The 19,595-nt window shown below is 37.3% G+C and overlaps 2 protein-coding genes across 3 annotated transcripts in view; both read right to left on the bottom strand.

Moving 5' to 3' along the window:
- LOC129779246 (sodium bicarbonate cotransporter 3) overlaps positions 1 to 3,485 on the bottom strand; it is a 125,610-nt gene extending 122,125 nt beyond the window's left edge. The window contains exon 1 of one of the 2 annotated variants that reach the window (XM_055786622.1): positions 3,023 to 3,485. The gene's annotated coding sequence lies outside the window, so the exon portion shown is untranslated. The remainder of the gene's footprint in view (positions 1 to 3,022) is intronic. The other variant, XM_055786621.1, reaches the window with a different exon arrangement.
- A 15,156-nt stretch (positions 3,486 to 18,641) lies between these two features.
- The window catches only part of LOC129779247 (protein Wnt-4), a 44,064-nt gene continuing 43,110 nt past the window's right edge, over positions 18,642 to 19,595 (bottom strand). Inside the window, exons 4-5 of the mRNA XM_055786633.1 lie at positions 19,336 to 19,545; positions 18,642 to 19,282 (exon numbers count right to left, since the gene is read on the bottom strand). Of these exons, the coding sequence (XP_055642608.1) occupies positions 19,046 to 19,282; positions 19,336 to 19,545 (447 nt within the window). The 3' untranslated portion in view covers positions 18,642 to 19,045. The remainder of the gene's footprint in view (positions 19,283 to 19,335; positions 19,546 to 19,595) is intronic.

The raw sequence follows: 19,595 nt of genomic DNA, 5'->3' as shown, positions 1-19,595 counted from the left end.
TAGTTGAAATAGATGGAAGTTTGGCAGCGAGTGAAAGTAATTGATTTGCATTCCGTGATGTTCAGCTGCATTCCGTTAGCTGAGCACCATCTAGTGAGCTCATCGAAATCAACTTGCAAAGCACAACAGTCGAGAACTGAGTAAATTGTTCTGTATATTTTCAAATCGTCAGCGTACAACTTCACTGCTTCACTGCTATCCAGATTTCAGACGTTCGGTGAGGTCATTTACAAAAAAAATGAAAATAAGATGGCCGAGAATACTGCCCTGAGGAACTCCTGAGAGGATGCTGTACATACGTGAGCAAGCGTTTCCAACGAACTTAGCCATTCTGTTATCCAGCTTGGAAGTCCCAGGTGCCTGAGCTTTGGAATGCCAAGGCCATGAGGTACCTTGTCGAACGTCTTTGAGAAGTCGAAGTATATACAGTCCACTTGGCAACGCTTATCCATTTGCTCCATGAGTGATGTTTTGGCACATAAGGTTTGAGACAGTAGATCTTTTCTTCACGAATCCATGTTGAACAGATATACGCGGGCGTGCTTTTTTTTTGAGTGGTGGTCACCACGTACAAATAGAATAGGAATATAAGTGCATCATCTATTCTAATTGATGCATATGCTTCATGTTACAATTTATTTCAAACAGTTATGAAAAAAATCGAGGGGCTGTATCCGGGACACGACCGCACAGGACGTAGAACTTTAGTAAAAAGTCCCGGGGACTCTGAAAAGGTTTAATGGCTTGCGTGGCTTCGTAGAATCATTCCGAGAAGCAACTATCCTTTCTTGCCTTTGCGAGAACAATACACTAATTGGTCATATGTCGCAATTTATTTCTTTATGTCAATGCACGCATTGCACTGAGTATTTAACGAGAGGCATCCTCCGTGCATCGCCATTCAACAAGCATCAAACACGCGTCTAACAGATGCACACAGTTGCAGCGATAATAATGAAACATCACGAGAATGACCGTTTATGAAAAATCGTTTCCCGATTGTCGGTCAAAGCCGTCAACAAAGCTAGGAGCTTGTTGCATCGGAACAGAGCCGAAGCGCACGAGAGCAAATACGAATGGCAAGAGTGTCGAAGGTGTTCTATTCACATGTACACCCAGGTTTTTTTTACGCGGTTTTGTTTTGCGCGGTTTTTTTTACGAGGTTTTTTTTACGCGGATTTTCCAATCAACGCGGGTTTTTTTTTACGCGGATTTTACAATTAACGCGGATTTTCCAATTAACGCGTAAAAAAGGACCAGTGCAATATCATATCTCCTCCTCAGTTCACATTTTTCTCTTATGTTCCCTCAGAGCATATTACGGTAATTAGTGCTTGTAACGGAGCTTAGCGCTTATGAAGGAAATTAGTGCTGCACCTTATCACGATTTTTACGTGGATTTTAGGTGTTAGGTAACGGGTAGCTCAGCGGGCTGTACAACGGGGCGGGGTTTTTACGGGCAGCGATTCGTGAATGGATTTCCCTGTCTACTTAGCTCTGGACGGTCCAACAGTGGTACTGCACGTGCCTCGGCAGTAGAGTGTACAAATCACAAGGGAATCTTCTAGCAACAGCAGATGTCCTCATTCGTGAGGAAAACCGAACTATAGCTACCTGGTTTTCGGAAGCGAGTAACACTCAACTTTGTACTTCCGTTCTACGTAAGGAAAGTCCCATTTGATATCTATCATTAGGTGACATGGTTTTTTTACGCGGATTTTCCAATTAACGCGGTTTTTTTACGCGGATTTTCCAATTAACGCGGTTTTTTTTTACGCGTATTTTCCAATTAACGCGTATTTTTTTACGCGGATTTTCCAATTAACGCGGTTTTTTTACGAGGTACGTATCCCCCGCGTAAAAAGAAACCTGGGTGTACAGGAAATGAACAAGTTCTAAGTTTCGCGCAACGAAAACAAACAACGCCACAATCCCAAAAAACTGATGGCTAGAAGCGACCTATAATCATTTGCATTCTTCTCTTCTTTCGCCTGATTTACCATAGCTCGGATAGTTGTGTTAATTGCAATGCCAGATGCACTTCAAGTGGAAAATTCGCAAGCGTTCACAAAACGAGCAGAATAAGCGACTTTTGTTGTTTCGGGCACAGAAAGATTCTGAGCATTTTCCTCAGAGGAGATGCAATACTTATACGCTAGCGACAGCTTACTTACTATTCCAGGGTGGAGTTTGCTTCGCAAATATTCTCTTTTCGCTATCCCTCTAGCGGCTGCTAAGATGCCCGTAATCAACGGCTCTGTTCGGGATAGCACACAAATGGACAGAACAAATGTATGGGGAAATGGGCATGCTTCCAAATTTCATCAATTTAAACCATTAACAGACTATGGGATTGTAATGTATAGCATATAAAACAAATCTTAAAAAAATACCGATTCGATTGGTATGCAAATCGTTTAGATCCGTTCGCAGGAAAAATGGTTATCAACGTTAACTTTATTTCATAAAAACGTGACCTGTTTTCTGATTGGGTACCCTCAATGTATGACGTAGTCCTACGTCAAAAATCTACAGAAAGCTACAAAAATCCATATCGTCAATTGACTCGTTGCAGCAGTTTTTCGATATTTATGTGTACATATGGTCCCTAAAACTGATTTGTTCACTTCAGAATTGTAATGTTAAGATTGATGAAAAATACCGCGCGTTGAAAATTTAGTACTTCTGGGAGTGTTTCAATCAACTCGCGTCAATCATAGATGAGTGAATGCAAATTATCCAATCAGCCAATTATCCAAATCCAATCAGTTGTCATCTAATCACTGTCGCAATATGATACAGAAAACAAAACATATGAAGCTGGATATTTGAAATTCATTTGATCCGGTATAAAAAATCTCAAAGGAAAGAACTGAACCAAAGATAAAACCTATTTTCTGCGTAGATCGATATCTTCATATACAGGATTTTGACAACACTAATCTCGACTATCGACTATCCACACAATCTTCCTATCTACCGCTTCAGTTATATATGTACGATTTAATACTGTCGATGTTACCTAATAATACGTGCCGCTGCCACTTGCCGCCTGAAGGAAGGGCGGAAATATTTTGGCGATTTTGTTTGAGCAGGATTTTCCTTCCGTTAATTGAATTATCGGTTGCTTCGTTCCCGGCTGGAAAAAAGCCTAATTCTAACTGGCTTTCTGCATAGTATCGCTCTGTTTCACTGACTATTTCAAATTTTCACACACTTTTAACAAGTTTAACAATCTTATCACATTCACTGCCTCCGTTCTAGTTTCGAACACAACGTTTTGCGAAACAAACTGCTAACAGATTGTGTTTTTCTCCACTGAGTAACGAGGCAAACGAAAACGAGAAACTCTAAACTGAACCTTTTTTGCTTCTTGGAAAATTGCACAGTGTTCACACATATATGATGTGATGTATGGACCAACGCGCGGAGCTGAAACGGAAAACCGTAGCACTAGGTAGCGAATGAAAAAACACAATAAACCAGCACGGAGAAAATCAGCCTCTTAGAACCTGTGCATGAGTTCTAGTTTCGGAGGAAAATGGTTGCCCAGCGCACTCCCGCTCTCATGCTCGCGAAATCGCCCAGCGCGTGCCGCAGGATTTTGCGAACGAAGAGGTGACAACAGGGGGGGAAGGATGGTATACATTATGTTGTTGTTACCTTTGGGGTGGGAAACCGTCGATGCAGTTCGCTCATTTCTCTCTCTTTATCTCTTGATTGGTTTCTCTCCCACAACCTCAATCTCTTTCTTGCGTTGACAGTTTCGCTGGAGAACCACATAATCGTTTGCCGATTCAGAGTCAAGTGTTGTGGTGGGATTTTGCAACATAAACACTGCTCTCAAATGGGTGCTAGTCCTCCAATTGATCATGTGATTCATTTGTTTTGACTGGCGGTATCCAACAGCAGTAGTCTTGTAAACAAATCAGGAATTTTTGTAATGCTTTTGTATGCGATTTCATTGCTGTTCGAAGTGATTATGATATTATGAAAATGTGTTAATTTATCTATAACAAACGTAGTCTGAAATAGTGAAAATCTAATTAGATCCGTGACCGGAAAAAATCGCCAAGTAAAAGAAAAAAGCAGAAACAACCGCAGAGAAAAAAGTTTTATATCATGCAAGCTTACTAGAAATAGACTGATGTGAAAAATCGTGGTCACCGAATGAAGCCACGCTGAAAAAACATTATAGGTATAATTTCTGCACGGCAGAAAGCGCAATTTTTATTATTAATTTATTTCAAACGAATAAAAAAAATACAATGCCGACTCGGCGTCGGAAGCGGCGGTGTCTCGCACGCAAACCTGTGTTCCACTGATTGCCCGGTTAGTTTGAAACATAATCGAAAATTCATTTAAAGTCCATTGTAATAGTTGATAAAGAGGAATATTAATTATTGTATATTAGCTATTGTCCTTAAATAAGATAACTTGTCCTTTGTTCCATGATATTTTTCTACTGAGCTGGCTACAATCGCGTAAAGTTTCCTGTATTTCCTTTTAGTAGGCTCCAGTTGGTTAGTTTCAGAGTTCACTAATGTAAGCTTATGATAGGCTAAATCTCGTCTCAATCCATCGAAAAGAGTCCACACACTTGGGTGACTGCAATGAAATATAGAACTGAGGGCATTGTGAAATCCTTCGCAACAATTAGTAGTCCTTGGTGATTGATCGAGAGCTGTGGTCGTAGTGGTTCCATGTTCGAGGATGAAATTGTGGACCTCTTCCGGCGGCACCTTGTATATAAGTTGAAAAAAATAGGACAGAACTTCGTTAAATCTGTCTTCATCAGGAAAAGTACTAGCAAGGCTATTGAAAATATCTAGTACGTCTTCTTTTGGAACGAACGACAATGCTGCCAACGACTTCAACTTCAATCTTGTATCAATATTTGATTCAAATTCCGATTTTAGGCCAACTGCATTAATTTTTCTTATAATGCTCTGGCACAAATGAAAATAACAAACTTTAATTGTGGTTTCCGGGAAAACAATTCTCGCAGCATTCATACAAGCCTTTTCGAAATCCAGAAGTATCCTCTCAGGAGCCATATCTGGAACTAACCTTTTTAAAATATTAAACATCTCCAAGTACGTTTGTTCATTTTTCTTCGTCAGCAGTATATACACACATGGTGGATACGAATTTCCTACTTTGGCATGGACTGTATAGAGTTGGTAAAACATATTTGGTGCTTTTTCAAATGTTCCGTCGACGAATAGTGTGTCTTGACTTAATTTGCCCATTAAATCTCGATCTCCTAATATTAAAATTCGATTTGAACCGTCTAATACCGAGTCGTGTAATACAAGATCCCTGTATTTCTCAGTAATTGCAAAATCTGCCGTGGGTGGATTTGGCAAGTGCTTCATTACTCGGTGGTTTCGAAGAGTACCATCCGTCCAAGATGAACTTTCTCTAGTCTGAGAAAATCGCCTGTGGAAATTTCAGTAAAATTTACGAACGCAAAAATTTTTTTTAAAATAACCAAAAAAGAAGCGCAATGTGAAAGAACCTCGTCATACGTTCAAACAATCTTTAGACATGATCTCCCATCTTGTCTTCCGGAAGGCCAAAATTTGTCTATGTTCTTGCTCACTTAACCTTTTCTGCTTACCCGTATTAGAAAAATACAGTGAATTGAATGACAATAGTGATATAATTAATGAATCTCTGAATGCGGAGGTGTCAGCAGCCATTCTCGTCATACGAAGGAGAAGAAAAATAAAAGTTGTCATCCCCTCAATGCGAAGCGACATGTAATATTCATCTTCGCGTTGCACATAAATGATGACGATTGTCATGCGGCTGCGAGTACCGACTACTTGAAAACATAGCTGAAAATAGTGATTCTCGACGATCGAAGGAAAAGGAATAATAAAAGTCTTCGTTTTCACAGGGTTGGCACATGTACAGAATATTCTGTATTTTACAGCTTTTTCGTCAAATTTCAGACACAGAATCTTTATATACAGAATTACTGATTTTCAGAAAAGATACAGAATTTACAGATTTTATTTTAAATTCAATTTTAAATATTGAATTTATTACAGTGCATACAAAGATACATTGATTTATAAAAAAATGAACGCAACTCAACGAGATGCCTTTCGTTGGATGCAGTTGTTAAGCGATATCTTAAGCGATTTGAAGAGCCTAAACTATTTTTTTTATTCCAAGTTAAGAATAACCATAATCAATTCGCCAATCGTATATTGACTTATTCAAACTATTCTATGACTATGACTTTCAAAGCGATTTGATTTCAGCGATACGGCGATTTTCAATTCGTTGAAGCAGTTGACAAGGTTTGGACAATGAATTCAAGATACTCAAGACGAATTTTATGGGGCAAAAACTGGGTGACTCAGATATACCTTGGTCCCAGCTGTTGGATGTCAAAAGGCATGATGAGAAATTTTTGCCATTGCTTAGGTCGTTTGTAAGATACTTTTTGATAAGATCCATCAAAGTGTGTTGAGACTCCCGGCAATACCAGATCAACAAGTCATAACCCAAAAACAACGGCTGAACAAGACGGTTAAAGCATTTTTTTAAGGCAAGTATGAAGTTACTGTGAGTATGGATGATTAGACCTTATTGACGTCTTAGCCAACGAAGTTAGGTTTATTGCACATTACAAGATTTGATTTGAAAGCGAAGAACTATGTATCGACTCAATGAAGAGCTTCAAGGATGAAATTGACGGAAAATTTGAAGGCAAAGTTCAACGAAACCATTTATAAACATCATGCAATTCAGAGGATGATTAATTTTGTTGTGTTGATACGACGTTAACAACCCATAAATAAGAAAAATAAATTCAAAAAATCTCGTCATGTTGCATAGGAGCCATGACGATTCACATTTAGCTTCGTTTTCTGAGCGACAATGACAATGATTCTCTCCCCACTCAACGGCTGAAATACAAATTACATGAAAAAAAAAATCGATTCGCTAGTTTTTTGTTTGTACACGAAAATTACTGTCACGAATAAAATAGCGTGCCGAATTACGGTATTTTGTTCAGAAATTCTAACAAATTTATTTCGCTGATTAAAACTTATTTTTCCGTCTGTTTTTTTTCTCACAAAATCGAACCTGGAGGTAAAAAAGAACTAGAAAGCTGTCAAATATTATTGGATTCATTACAAAAACTGCGTAAATTCAGTCCATCAAAAATTTTGATGCTCCTCCGGGCAATCAATTTATGTTAAATTTTAAGAAATTTTCAATAAATATTGTTGATTTCCTCATGAACGTAATTACATTGACAGTTAACTTAGCAACTGTCATCCTCTCTGTAGGATTATTTCAACGCATATTATTTATCACACTCGGAGGATGGAGAGAGATGATCCGCAAAAGCTTTACTCACTCTCCCGTATTATGTTTCATGCTCTGTCTAGGACAGTGCACTTTTATAGTCGTTCTAATTCTGCTAGTTTACAACGAGTTTGAAGTTTTTTTTGTGGGTTTGTCACAGCCATTCTACCTTTCCGTATAAACATACGCATGCGGCGAAGATATCGCTTAACAGCTTAATTATCTTAGTGATCGATACAATTCGATATAAACGAATCCTCTTTCAAATTATCGGCAAACGCTTTTTAAAAGTTGTCATTTACAATTTTCCTCAGGCACCGGGTGCCATCGAGTGATGTCCATGAATGGTAACTAATCACCTGCGTACCTTTCCATTTTCAGGTTGATTAGAATCCAGTTCAATGAATAAATTACGCACCCTTTGGACGTTTTCAGAGCACCGCTGGTCGGCGAGTTTATGTCAAGCAGTTTAGCAGCTTGTGCGAGAAAAAAAACGACTTGCCCTGCAGTCTGCCGTTCACTCAAGACGCACTCCAATTTTTCATGTTATGTTGGTTACTCAGAACGAAACAAAAAAAATTGCTCTACCTACATACATCCTACTGTTGCTGTCCTTCCCTCGACGTGCAAAAAGTCACGTGAATTCAGGTCAATCGCGTACTGTCAAGTAAAGGTCATATGTAGCTGTTTCATTTCGTTTTGTGCAACATAAACGCAGGTGGCAAAAGTTTAACACTTCCCCGACCGGTATCATCAACAATAGTCTAGAGCATAGACTTTGGGGGATGTTTTGTCTGCTCTTTCCGCTTTTCGACTCTCAATTGTTGTTGTAAAGAGAGATAGAGTGAGAGTAGACGAGAGTACCATCATAGTGTTTACTTCCTCTCACAAACAAAACAGACGCAGTATGAAAGTAATGTTTACATTTTGGGCCCAACAGACCGAAGATTTTTATGCAGCGTTCAAGTAAGGGAAGAGGGAGAGAGACGGACAGGTTTAAAAGATAGATTGTTACTTTTCAAAACTTAAATGCGGTTCCATATATTGCTCTAACGGTTGATCCAATCGGTCAAAAGGTTCATGAAAAAATGTTTCCAATGTTCTTTTAAAATTCAAATGAAGCTCTGAACTGTTGAAATAGTATAAATAGTATATAAATAATAACATAATAACATAAATAATAACATAATATTAATATAAATACTTTTTACAAAATGAATACAACTGAAATTTATATAATAAGATAAAGAGAGTTGGATGATCTTATCATAACATGAAGAGGCGCTCATCATCACAAATATGACATTCAACAGTGATTTATCCAAAACAACTGCATGTCCATGTCCAGGTACTCCCTACTGTCCGGTTTACCCACAGTTCTCCTATATTAGCTCGTCGTGCAACCGATACCATTGATGATTTCTGCTCCAGCTCTCGGCTGGTGTTTGCGTGTATATATTGCTCCTATTCTACTAAAACCGACGTCTGAAGAACAGTTTTGCAAATAATCACCGATGTATGTATTTATTCGACAACATTTTCAGTTTGTTTGCACCGATGGATTTCGCGCCAATGTCATCAAGAATTCATAAGCTTGAGCTTCATATTTCATATTTAATCTGTGGTCCATGTGATTCGGAAGGTTTCAGAGGTATAGACATTGATAAGGTTGCTCAATAAATAGTAAATAGTGTTCAGCACGATTCTAAATGCTCCATTTCTGATAACTGTGAACTAAAGAATCGTCACCACAATTAACTCTCGGCCGTTTTGGTGAATTTGATCAATAATTCTATAGGAACATCGGAAAAGTTGTCTCTTTTCGTGAAAATTTGTGTTTTATTTGTACAATGTTGGGGAAATGCAGGTATAAAGAATAGGGGTGGTGAAATGACCAATTGATACTTCTTGGCCATCCTATTCTTAGAACATATGAAACAATTCGAGACACCCTGTTATGCATGAATCTGTCAATTGTTGAATTTAATAAACAAAAACATAAATAGCTATTTCGGTAGCCATTTGTATGTAATTTTTCGCGCATCGTATTTAAGGAATTCCCTTTGCAATTTATTTTATCCGACCTGATATCTCACACATTCTAGACTTTCTAGAGGAGGTATACAAATATTTTGTTCGATTTCAGATGATTTATTTGGACCTATTCGAAATTACTCTGTTGTTTGAAGGCAAAATGAGCCTCCACTGGACAACGACTAACAATGTTATGTTTTCTAGAACTTGTCTACTTTATCACATGTTGCTCTTCAATTCTTTCCTTTTGCGGCTTTGACTCTGGAAAAATATTCCACCCCCACCAAACTCTTTAAACCCAGCCTCTTGTGTTTCTTACAACGTTTAAGTGCGTACAGTGATGCTTTTGAATCCGGACGCTTTTTTATCCGGACACTTTTTCATTACATTCAATATTATGCCAAAACCATGACATTTTTTGCATGTTGAATTGATGTGACTGATAGTTACTATTGTGTCAATTTAGTTTGGTGTCAAACATGGTACCTATCTTTTAACAAAAAAAAATGTTAAAAATCAAAAATCAATGTGAATTTCACAAACCCATGTTCGGAATAAAAAGCACGTTCAGAAAATGATTTTAAATCCGGACGGTCATAAGTTCTCATTTCTCATTGAAGGAATTGCATAAGGGTATGTTAGATGCCTTAGTATGGAGTATGGAGTGTGGAGCAAAGATTTTCGATCCGGGAAACCACAAAACTCTTTGGTATACAGGGCGGGGTCGATTATATGACCGGTTTGTATGTACGTGAGTAACTTTGTAACTTTGTCTGTAGCACTGTCCCACATTAATAGAAATATAACCCCCTTCCTGTTGATCGAGATATCTGAAATTTGGAACACACCTTTATCTCTGCAGTCATTATAAAACTGCGTATTTCATAATCTTGAAAATCCAAAATGGCGGCCGCTATGAAATGGCGGAATTCATATTTTCTCTAAGCCCCATCAATATGGGTATGAAAGGTAATGAAAGGTATTGACTAGTAGACAGTTATTCATGAAAAATGGAAATCCAAAATGGCCGCCACTACAATATGGCGCCATATTTTTTTTCAAAACCTCATCAATATGGGTATTAAATGAAAGAGCTTGACTAGTAGAATACAGTTATTGATGAAAAATATAAATCCAAGATGGCGGCCACTACAAAATGGCGGATTACACATTTTCTCAAAATCCCATCAATATGGGTTTTAGCGGCCGCCATCTTGGATTTCCTTTTTTCATCGGTAACTGTGTTCTGCTAGTTAAGCCCGTTTGATACCCATATTGATGGGGTTCTGAGAGAATATGTAATCCGCTATTTTGTAGCGGCCGCCTTTTGGATTTACATTTTTCATAAATTTCTGTATTCTACTAATTAAGCCCTTTCATTTGATACCCATATTGATAGGATTTTGAAAATATATATAAATGGCGCTATCTTGTAGTAGTCATCTTGTGAAAATACAATAAATAATTGAATTAAATAAAAACTTTTGTACCAAACCCGTTTCCATTTAGTCCCGCTACTTATGACGCACCCGTTAATAAGTTCTACAATAATTAATAAATAATTTCTCTCAAAGGTGTCCGGATTTAAAAGCAAAAGTGTCCGGATTACAAAGCATGATCAAAAAAGTGTCCGGATTTAAAATCACGACAGGATGAAAGAAATTTCAAATTTTGAACAAATATAACATGATTTTGTGGAGTTCTGTGATTCATAACATAGATGAAGACCCTCTAATTCTATAGGAACGCTAATTTTTAGTGCTATGATATGTCAATATTTTTTAGTAGTTGAAGTTATATTCGTAAGCGCTTAAGCGAGCAGGTTTCGATGCATTACTATATTAGAAAATTTCAATTACGAATCTAGGCGAATAGGCCCAGGTTATTTCATACAAGTACCTACCATTTCAATAATGATTCAAACAAATTCAGATTAGAAACAGCACATAAACCTATCCCATTTAGCATATTATTTGTAGTTGTTCATTTTACCACCACCATGTGATCATTTTAACCGCAGGCTAGAATATTATTCGAAAAACGGGGATTGTAGCGGTATGCGGACGCAGTAAAAGGGCGTATTCCTTAAGCGGCCCTTACAGGATCATCCGTGTTGACATTACCAGTAATAATATTCATTCGAGATTCACTTCACCGTGGGGTTCATTTTCATCATTCTTCAACCCTACACGATCATTCCCATCGGCATTACTTGCCTACAGTATTGTTATGGTCTTTAGTTTAACATGAATGCATGAATTTTTATATCTTACATAAAAATTACATTGTCATTACGTAGGCTGACCAAATAGTTCAGGAATTAAAACGAAACACGTAAGCCATGAAATTTTTTATATCATAATATAGGGTGGGCTACTTAATTCGTCCCGTTTTTTGCATGGAAAACACATTTATTGGAATAACTTCTTTTTCTTCTTTGTTTTTAAGAGGCTTTAAACTTTTGTAGTTCATTCGCCTCTCTTGGAATAATAAAAATTGAAACATTGTTCAAAGTATTGGCCATCGCTAGCCACTTATTTTTCCCATTGGATTCCGTCGAGAAGCGTTCATTTTTTGACCTTGAGCTTGGGTAGACTGTACACTTCGTAGTTGCTCTCCGTGTTTGACCTGTACCATTAGTAAATCATTCTCAATAAGTTCAGTTCTACACAGCGAGCAATCAGGTGAAATTGGCTCAAAATTTACTCAAATTGGCTTTTCTCTGCTTTGTGAATCTTTCGCGCCCCTCGAAGCAAGCCTTCATTCATCGACCCTTATTAATTCTAGCAAATATTTGTACTAAAGAGTTCATTCAATGTTTTCATGGTGGTTCGACAGTCCTCCCTTCTCTCTAAGGGGGGAGGTGCATACACAAGAAACGCCAATTTCTGCATATGTCGAGAGCCAATCAAATAAATAGAACCAAATTTTGCCTGTGGAGGGTTCAGTGGCAAGAAATCTTTTTATAGCGGTTCGACACTCCGCTCCTCTTCCTACGGTGAAGCTGGTATACAAAAGAAACACAAACTTCTGCATAACTCGAGAACTAATCAAGCAAATGGAACCAAAGGGCCTCAGTATATCAAATAAGAAATTTTGACGCCTATGTGATTTAACATAGGATCTATAGTGAAAAACGTTATTTTTCGTTTATTTCGCGCCATCCGAAGCAAAAGCTTCGAGATAAAAATTTGAAAAAATACTGAATGTGCATCTCATTACGGTGTATCAAAAAAAATTATAAAAAAAAATTTCATGAAAATTTTAGTACTGAAAAAAAATGAAATTTCGAAAAATTTATCTTTGGGATTTAGAGATTCAGTATTACTCTAATTCATATTTAAATGTGTTTCTACGGCTTTTTTAGATATGAGTGATTTAAAAAAAAAATTCGGTGTTGCGCAGCACAAAACATTTTTTTTTAATTTCCAATGGGTCTAGCCGGGGTAAGGGTATAAAAAAGGGCCCCCAAACCAAATCACCAGCTGTATGGAAAATATTGTGTAGGGTTGTAAATAAAATAATTTGGCAGCAATACCATATACAGTAGAACCTCGATTATCCGCGGTGCGGTTTATCTGCGTAAACAAGTTCCATAGTAATTCTATAAAGCTTCCCGAAATTTGTCAGTGAGAGGTAGGCATCTGCTCTCTTACTTGGGTCATGGCTTACACATTATCTGACCACTGGTGTACAAGACCTTATAAATGGATTGTTTAATGATTTCTATATTGATAGAACATAGTTTTCGCGTTGAAATATCTTTATTTCGTGTTTGCACTTCATGTTTAGTCCTTTATCGCGTTATCCACGATTTTCGTTATGCACGGTGGCCTAGCCAGACTATTCCGCGGATAATCGGGGTTCTACTGTATTTGAGTCCTTATATGGTACACCATAGGATCTATGGTGAAAAATGCACCTCTTGGTTTTTTTCACGCCATTCTCAATAGCCTTGAGACAAAAATATGAAACAAAATACTGAAAGTACATCTTGCTAAGGTGTATCGATCAATATTTTCAAACAGTTTTTTCATTCAAAAAAACAAACATTAAAATAATAATTTTTATTTTTATTTTTTATAATTTTTTTTTATTTTGGGATTCAGTTCTACTCTAGTTTGTATTCAAATTTCTTCCTACGTCTATTTTAGGTATATGTGATTTTTTTCAGAATTTTTAAAGTGTTTTTCGCGGTACAAAATATTTATATATATTTTCAGGCATTTCGAAATTTTGGAAAAAAATATTACTCTGGGACCCAATTTTACTCTAATTTTTTAAATTTACTCTAAATTTTGTCGGTATATTTAGAGCATTGCGCTGTACAATCTTTTTTCTCGTATCTTAAAATATATGAGATTATCTTTACATTGGATTTAGATGGTTTACCAAATCCATAGGAGTCTGCCTTAAAAGAAGTCCTTGTGGAAAGTTCATTCGGATTAATGAAAAGAACACTTAAAAAAATCTAAACTGTTTTTATTTTTTTTTATTTTAATCTGCTTTCGTACAAACAAAACACAAATGTCTGCATAATTACAGAATTAATAGAGCAATACAAACCAGTATTGGAATGTGAGCTTTAAAGCTTATTTCGGACAACATCATATTTTTTTTTTTCCAAAATATATATTTCATTAAGGCACATGTGGTGTTAGCCTGACGGGGCCGGGAGTCCAATATTTTGACAATTTTTGTCTTACAACTATGTTAGTAATATGTAACCGATTACTCGCGGTTGGCTCGAGGTTAGTATTACAAGTGTTCTCATAATTGGTATGTTGCAGTCTTCGATGCTCTGTACGTGTGCCCGACACGGGATACTTCCTATTGGGATGCAGCCGACCATTAATCAGCAACGCCCCCCTAGTCTGTACCCCATATCTAGCGTGGTGCGTCTTTCTCGCCTCGAGGAATCCAGGAAACATCATATTTCGGACACTTTGTTCTAATATATTTAAATGCTTAATGCACTGATGATATAACTATAAAAATAATATCACAATTGCTTCTTTAGAGTAATTCCTTGGTTTCACTATTACTTCATTAGAGAAATGCTTTTGAATTATTACATAGTTGAAAAAACCATCCAAAATCCAAAATCCAAAATCCACTCATTATCGTTTGTGTTTGACGTTTGATTTTTATTCGTTTGATTTGAGAAGCATTCTATTCGATGATTTTTTTATGTTTTCAATCAAATAGGTACCGAAGTAGAAAGCTTAAAAGCATATTGAACTAATTTATCAAAAATATCAACCAAATAATACCTGTGCATAAAGTTGAGATCTGTTTTCTGCATCATATGCCTTAAGCGTCCGAAATATGATTCAGAACGGTACATGAAATGTAATTTAAATCATCTGGAAGGAGAAGGATGGTCCCATAAAAATATTACACTTATTTCAACATTTAGATATTAACAACTAAACATAACAATTGAACATTTTCGGAAAACTCTGAACGAAAATAGGAAAATTCGGAAAATTGAATTCCCAAATGTTCTACAATTACATCTTGATAAGCGTTTTCAGTCCATTTGATGTTTGCGCTAACGAAATAGGTCTTGGTTCGAAATAGGAAATGGATTTTCAGGTAAAAAAACGCAGTCCTACATCTTTTAAGATTCTGTACGGTACAGGGTACAAATTTTCGTCAAAAATTACCGATTGGTACAGATTTTTTTGGCTTGTGAAATTTCTTACATTTACATTTGAAGATTAAAAATCGATGTGTTAGAGGCGTTTCCAGGGTCCTACGATGGGAATATACAAGATCTGGAGAATTAAATTTTACCCTAAGGTTAAAATTACTCTTTAAAGCAAATTTGCAGGATTGGATGTCTAAAAAGAATGCTTCGATGCCTTGTTCGTGACGTTCGCATTATGCCTCATTTCTCGGCAATTTTTTTCTGAATATAATCAGAACAAAAAAAAAGCTTCGAAATCGGCAGTAACAATACGATGAACGCTATTTTGAGATCAAAACACGAATGACTTGCGAATGTAAATGTAGTATTTGTAGTAAATCAATGAGTATTTTTTTCATTCTAATAAAAAAAATTCTACAACGAATATTTTCGATGGTACAGATTTTTGGAAGAAAAAGTACAGATGAGAAAGATTTTTAACCCCACTAGTACAGATGAAAACGTGGCAACACTGTATGTATTCCATGTGACGGATAAGCATGTTATTTGCAATTGATTGAAAAATATTGAACGAGAATTGTGTTTGAAAATAATGTGATATTATAATGACGAGTTTTGGTAGAAGTACTAGGAAATTTAAAGTCAAAGGAAATTGTAAAGGGTCATTTATAACAGTTCGGCTGAAAAGTTTATAAGGTAACACAGTAAAACTATTTATTTTGCTAAATTAAATTTTATAATTCCACATAATTGCCTTCGAGGGCGATACAGCGATTATAGCAATCTTGCAACTTTTCCGATACCATTTTGACGTAGAACTACGTCTTTCATTAAGGGTGCCGAATCAGAAAACAGGTCACGTTTTTATGAAATAAAGTTAACGTTAATGACTATTTTTGCCGCGAATAGATTTTGGCGATTTACATACTAAACGAATCGGAAATTCCCTAAGATTTGTTTAATATGCCATACAATAGAATCCCCTGGTTTGTAAATGGTTAAAATTCATGCAAACCCTAAGCGTTTCCATTTTCCCATACATTTGTTCTGTCCATTTGTGTGCTTTCCCGAATAGAGCTCTCAATAACGAGCAACTTATCGACGACCAACGGAGGGGAAATCATAGAATTCAAAGTCCCCATGAAGGGGGGTCTCCGTAGCCACATTGGTTGCGCGTTCGCTTAGTAAGCGATCGATCGTGAGTTCAAAACTCAGGGCCCTCATTGACCATCTTTGTGTTGTTACAGAATAGCTACGTCCACGTAACAATCATCAGCGATGGAGATCGATCCACGGTCGAAATAAGATCGATTCATCCATACAACTGCTCTGTTTGCCAGACACATCGGGCTACTGTTCTATAAATAACTCAACAATGATCAATCAACTGTCTCCGCTGTCCGGTGGTCCAACTGGATAATGGAAGAACAGAAAGAATACCCTTACGCCTAAATGGCTACTGTGTGAATGTACCATATGTAATGGTATAGAAGGAATACTGGCGAATGGCAACTGTGTAATGTGCTAATTATAGATATAGTAACCATTAAAATTCGATTAAAATTCGGCTCTGTTACAGCTAAAATGCTAATGAGCCTTAAATAAATAAATGGGATAAAAAAAAAGTCCCCATGAACAAAGGAAAAGTAGAAGAATGAAGGGCAATACTTGCCTAGAGTATAAACAGTGGATCTCGCTGAGGCATCGGACTGTTGAGCAATCCAGTTCACTTTCCTTTTGCTGCGCTTCGATCTAAGATTGGACCCCACCAGTGGTAATCCAACTTGGTATCGTCGTTTGCTTTTTCTGTTCGTTATTCGAATCGTGTGTTTTTCTTCCCGCGTCATAAATTGGACGCTTCGCGTAGTGTGTGATGAGCAAGAAGAAGAGGAAGGCAGGTTCGAACCCTGCAAAAAACGAACGCATTGCCAGGGGCAATGAAATTTCGAGGCAAGCGTCATCTAATGATGCACACGATGTTGGTGCAGTGAAAAGCGCTCGCACTGAACCGAACCTTCACGAGTGTGACACCGCATCGAACAACAGCGAAGTAGGCGATTTCGGCGCGTCGGTCGAAAATGTAAACGCCGTTACCCAGGCAGCAACCAAAATCAAGCTCCCCCCACTGGGGGTGAAGGCGGTCGCTCTTGACAAACTCATCAGCGAATTCACATCGATAGCTGTTACAGCAGAGTACAAGATGTGTGGCATAATTCAGTCTTTTTCCAAGCAGTTAACATTGTTTCTTTTTCGTCATCATAAGGACTTCTTTGATGCCTTTGAGAATGCATCAATGCATTAAACTGACGTTATGGCGAAGCAGGCGTTAAGGATGTGCTCCAAAAAATATTTGGGGAATACCAAGCATCTTGAATGTTTTACTGGAATGTTATAAGTTATTTGGGTGCGCGTGCTTGATTAGCCACCAACAAAGAAAATTACGTTCTGGAATTTTGTATGCGATTAGGTTTCGCTTGCTAGTAGCAAAACTTCCTCCACTAAGGGTTACAGCTACGCTTCTCTCGAGCATGAGAAAGTAATGCAGCTTTTTTTGAGGCCAGTAATATTAACAGAAGCATTTTTTTTTAGAATAGCGCAAAATGATGAGAAATGTTTATATTCCTAGTAGTTTCAAGCCACCAATGTATGGCACTGTATGCATGCTATGGCAAATGCTTGTTTGGCGCTTGGTTTACGTTGTACGAACGATGCCTAGAGGTGCGATTCCTTTGAGGCAATACTAAATAACATGTAGCATGATATTTGATACTTGCAATTGTTGTCATTGTTGTTGTTTCCCTGCGGCGCCAAAGATATATTGATGTAGATATGAGATGTGAAATAATGGTGCTGGTGTAACATGTATATAATCGACTGTTGCCGAGTCTATGTCAATTGCAAAAAAGGCCACTGGAATAGCGTTCGAGGTAAATTTTCAATGCATTGACATGAAATAAATTGCGACATACGATCAGCTTGTGTATTGTTTTACGAGGGCAAGAATGAATCATCAATCAATTATCGTCAACTGATTCTACAATGAAAAAACTATTTCAGAGATTCTACTAAGCAGATGTTTCGAAAATTTCACAGCATTATAGAATAATATCCGAAGATATAAACAAGCTACTTATATAAAATAACAGCGTAGTTTTACGTCAACAATGCGGTCGTATCTTGGACACAACCTCCTATAATTTTTCACAATAACAAAAGTTGTTTCACTCTCAATGCTGTGACTCACGAACCAATCGACCGATTGCTGTCAAATTTTGACACGTATCCATTGAAAGATGGTACTTTGTGATAGTCAAGTTGATTTTTGCAAGAGGCACCATCTAGACGACAACCTTGAGAACATTCCAGCCGAACTGTTAAGATCCATCAATGAATGGTTCTGCGATTGGACTCAAAAACGATCGCTTAGTAAGAAAACATGAATGTTTGAAAATATTGATAACGAAAAATCCATTTTGTGCGGGGCGAACTTTGCCGGGTCCGCTAGTAAATAAATAAATGAAAAACGATTCTGCCATTGGGAAAAATCCTACAAAGAAATACTCAATCTACAATCTACATACATGGAAATTTATTCATAGAATGTTGTAAGGAAAACGTGAACATTACAAATTGGTTGCGTATTACAGATATGGTCAACACGCTAATCTATGGAAGGTATTAGCTCAAATACATCATTTTTACTCACTAATTATAGATAGGCTTAAATAGTTTACAATACACACAAGTAGTAAAATTCACAAATCGATTGTAGTATTCGTCGATGTCGTATGCTTAATAAGTCTTCTCTGTCATTTGCAGGACACGCATTTGAGTTTTTCGTTGTCGATTAACACTTTCAAAATTGTCGTTGTAGTTTTAGGCAAACAGTTTCATGGGGTAAATGCACAAAATGTATACTTGTTCGGGTTTCGTTAAGTATTGCTCGTGTTTGTGTAATAAATAGTAGTTCAATAGTTCAAGGTTTAAAATGGTTATTTTTGTCCCATTCAATATCGATGGGACATTCTATTTACAGTAATATCGATCGTCGTATTTTTCGCAGTAATCGCATACTATTTGGCAACAGCGACCGTTGGTGAAACGACAGCGACATTTCTCGATCGTTTTGACGATCTTTGTGGTGTAGCCCCGACCACAGCACAAAGTGGCACAATTATCTGGATGCAGACAACGTCGACCTCTGGTAACCGAACAGAATGTTGGCGATGTCTCGAAGTAGTACAACTGTTCGTATGATACATCCTATAAAATGATGAGCTTAATTATTTTCATAATTCTTGAAACACAACACAAACCCTTTCCAGTTCTTTGGGGGCTGCTCTCCTCGAGGTTTTGTTGTTGATTGGAATTTTTCTGATGGCGTGATGATATTTGGTTCTCAGCATGGCGGCGGTGGCGTTGAAATCGCCCAACTTTCTCCAGCATGTTTTCAACGAGCATGACCCCGAAACCCCGTGGCACTTGCACCGATCATTCATGGTGGACATGACAGCTTGAATTCCAACCTGCAAACATGTAGAGATAACTCAAAATCAAGAATAATTGGCACCAATAA

The sequence above is a fragment of the Toxorhynchites rutilus genome, chromosome 3, assembly GCF_029784135.1.
Source record: "Toxorhynchites rutilus septentrionalis strain SRP chromosome 3, ASM2978413v1, whole genome shotgun sequence".
Lineage (NCBI taxonomy): Eukaryota > Metazoa > Arthropoda > Insecta > Diptera > Culicidae > Toxorhynchites > Toxorhynchites rutilus.
This window is presented reverse-complemented; position numbering and strand designations above follow the sequence as displayed.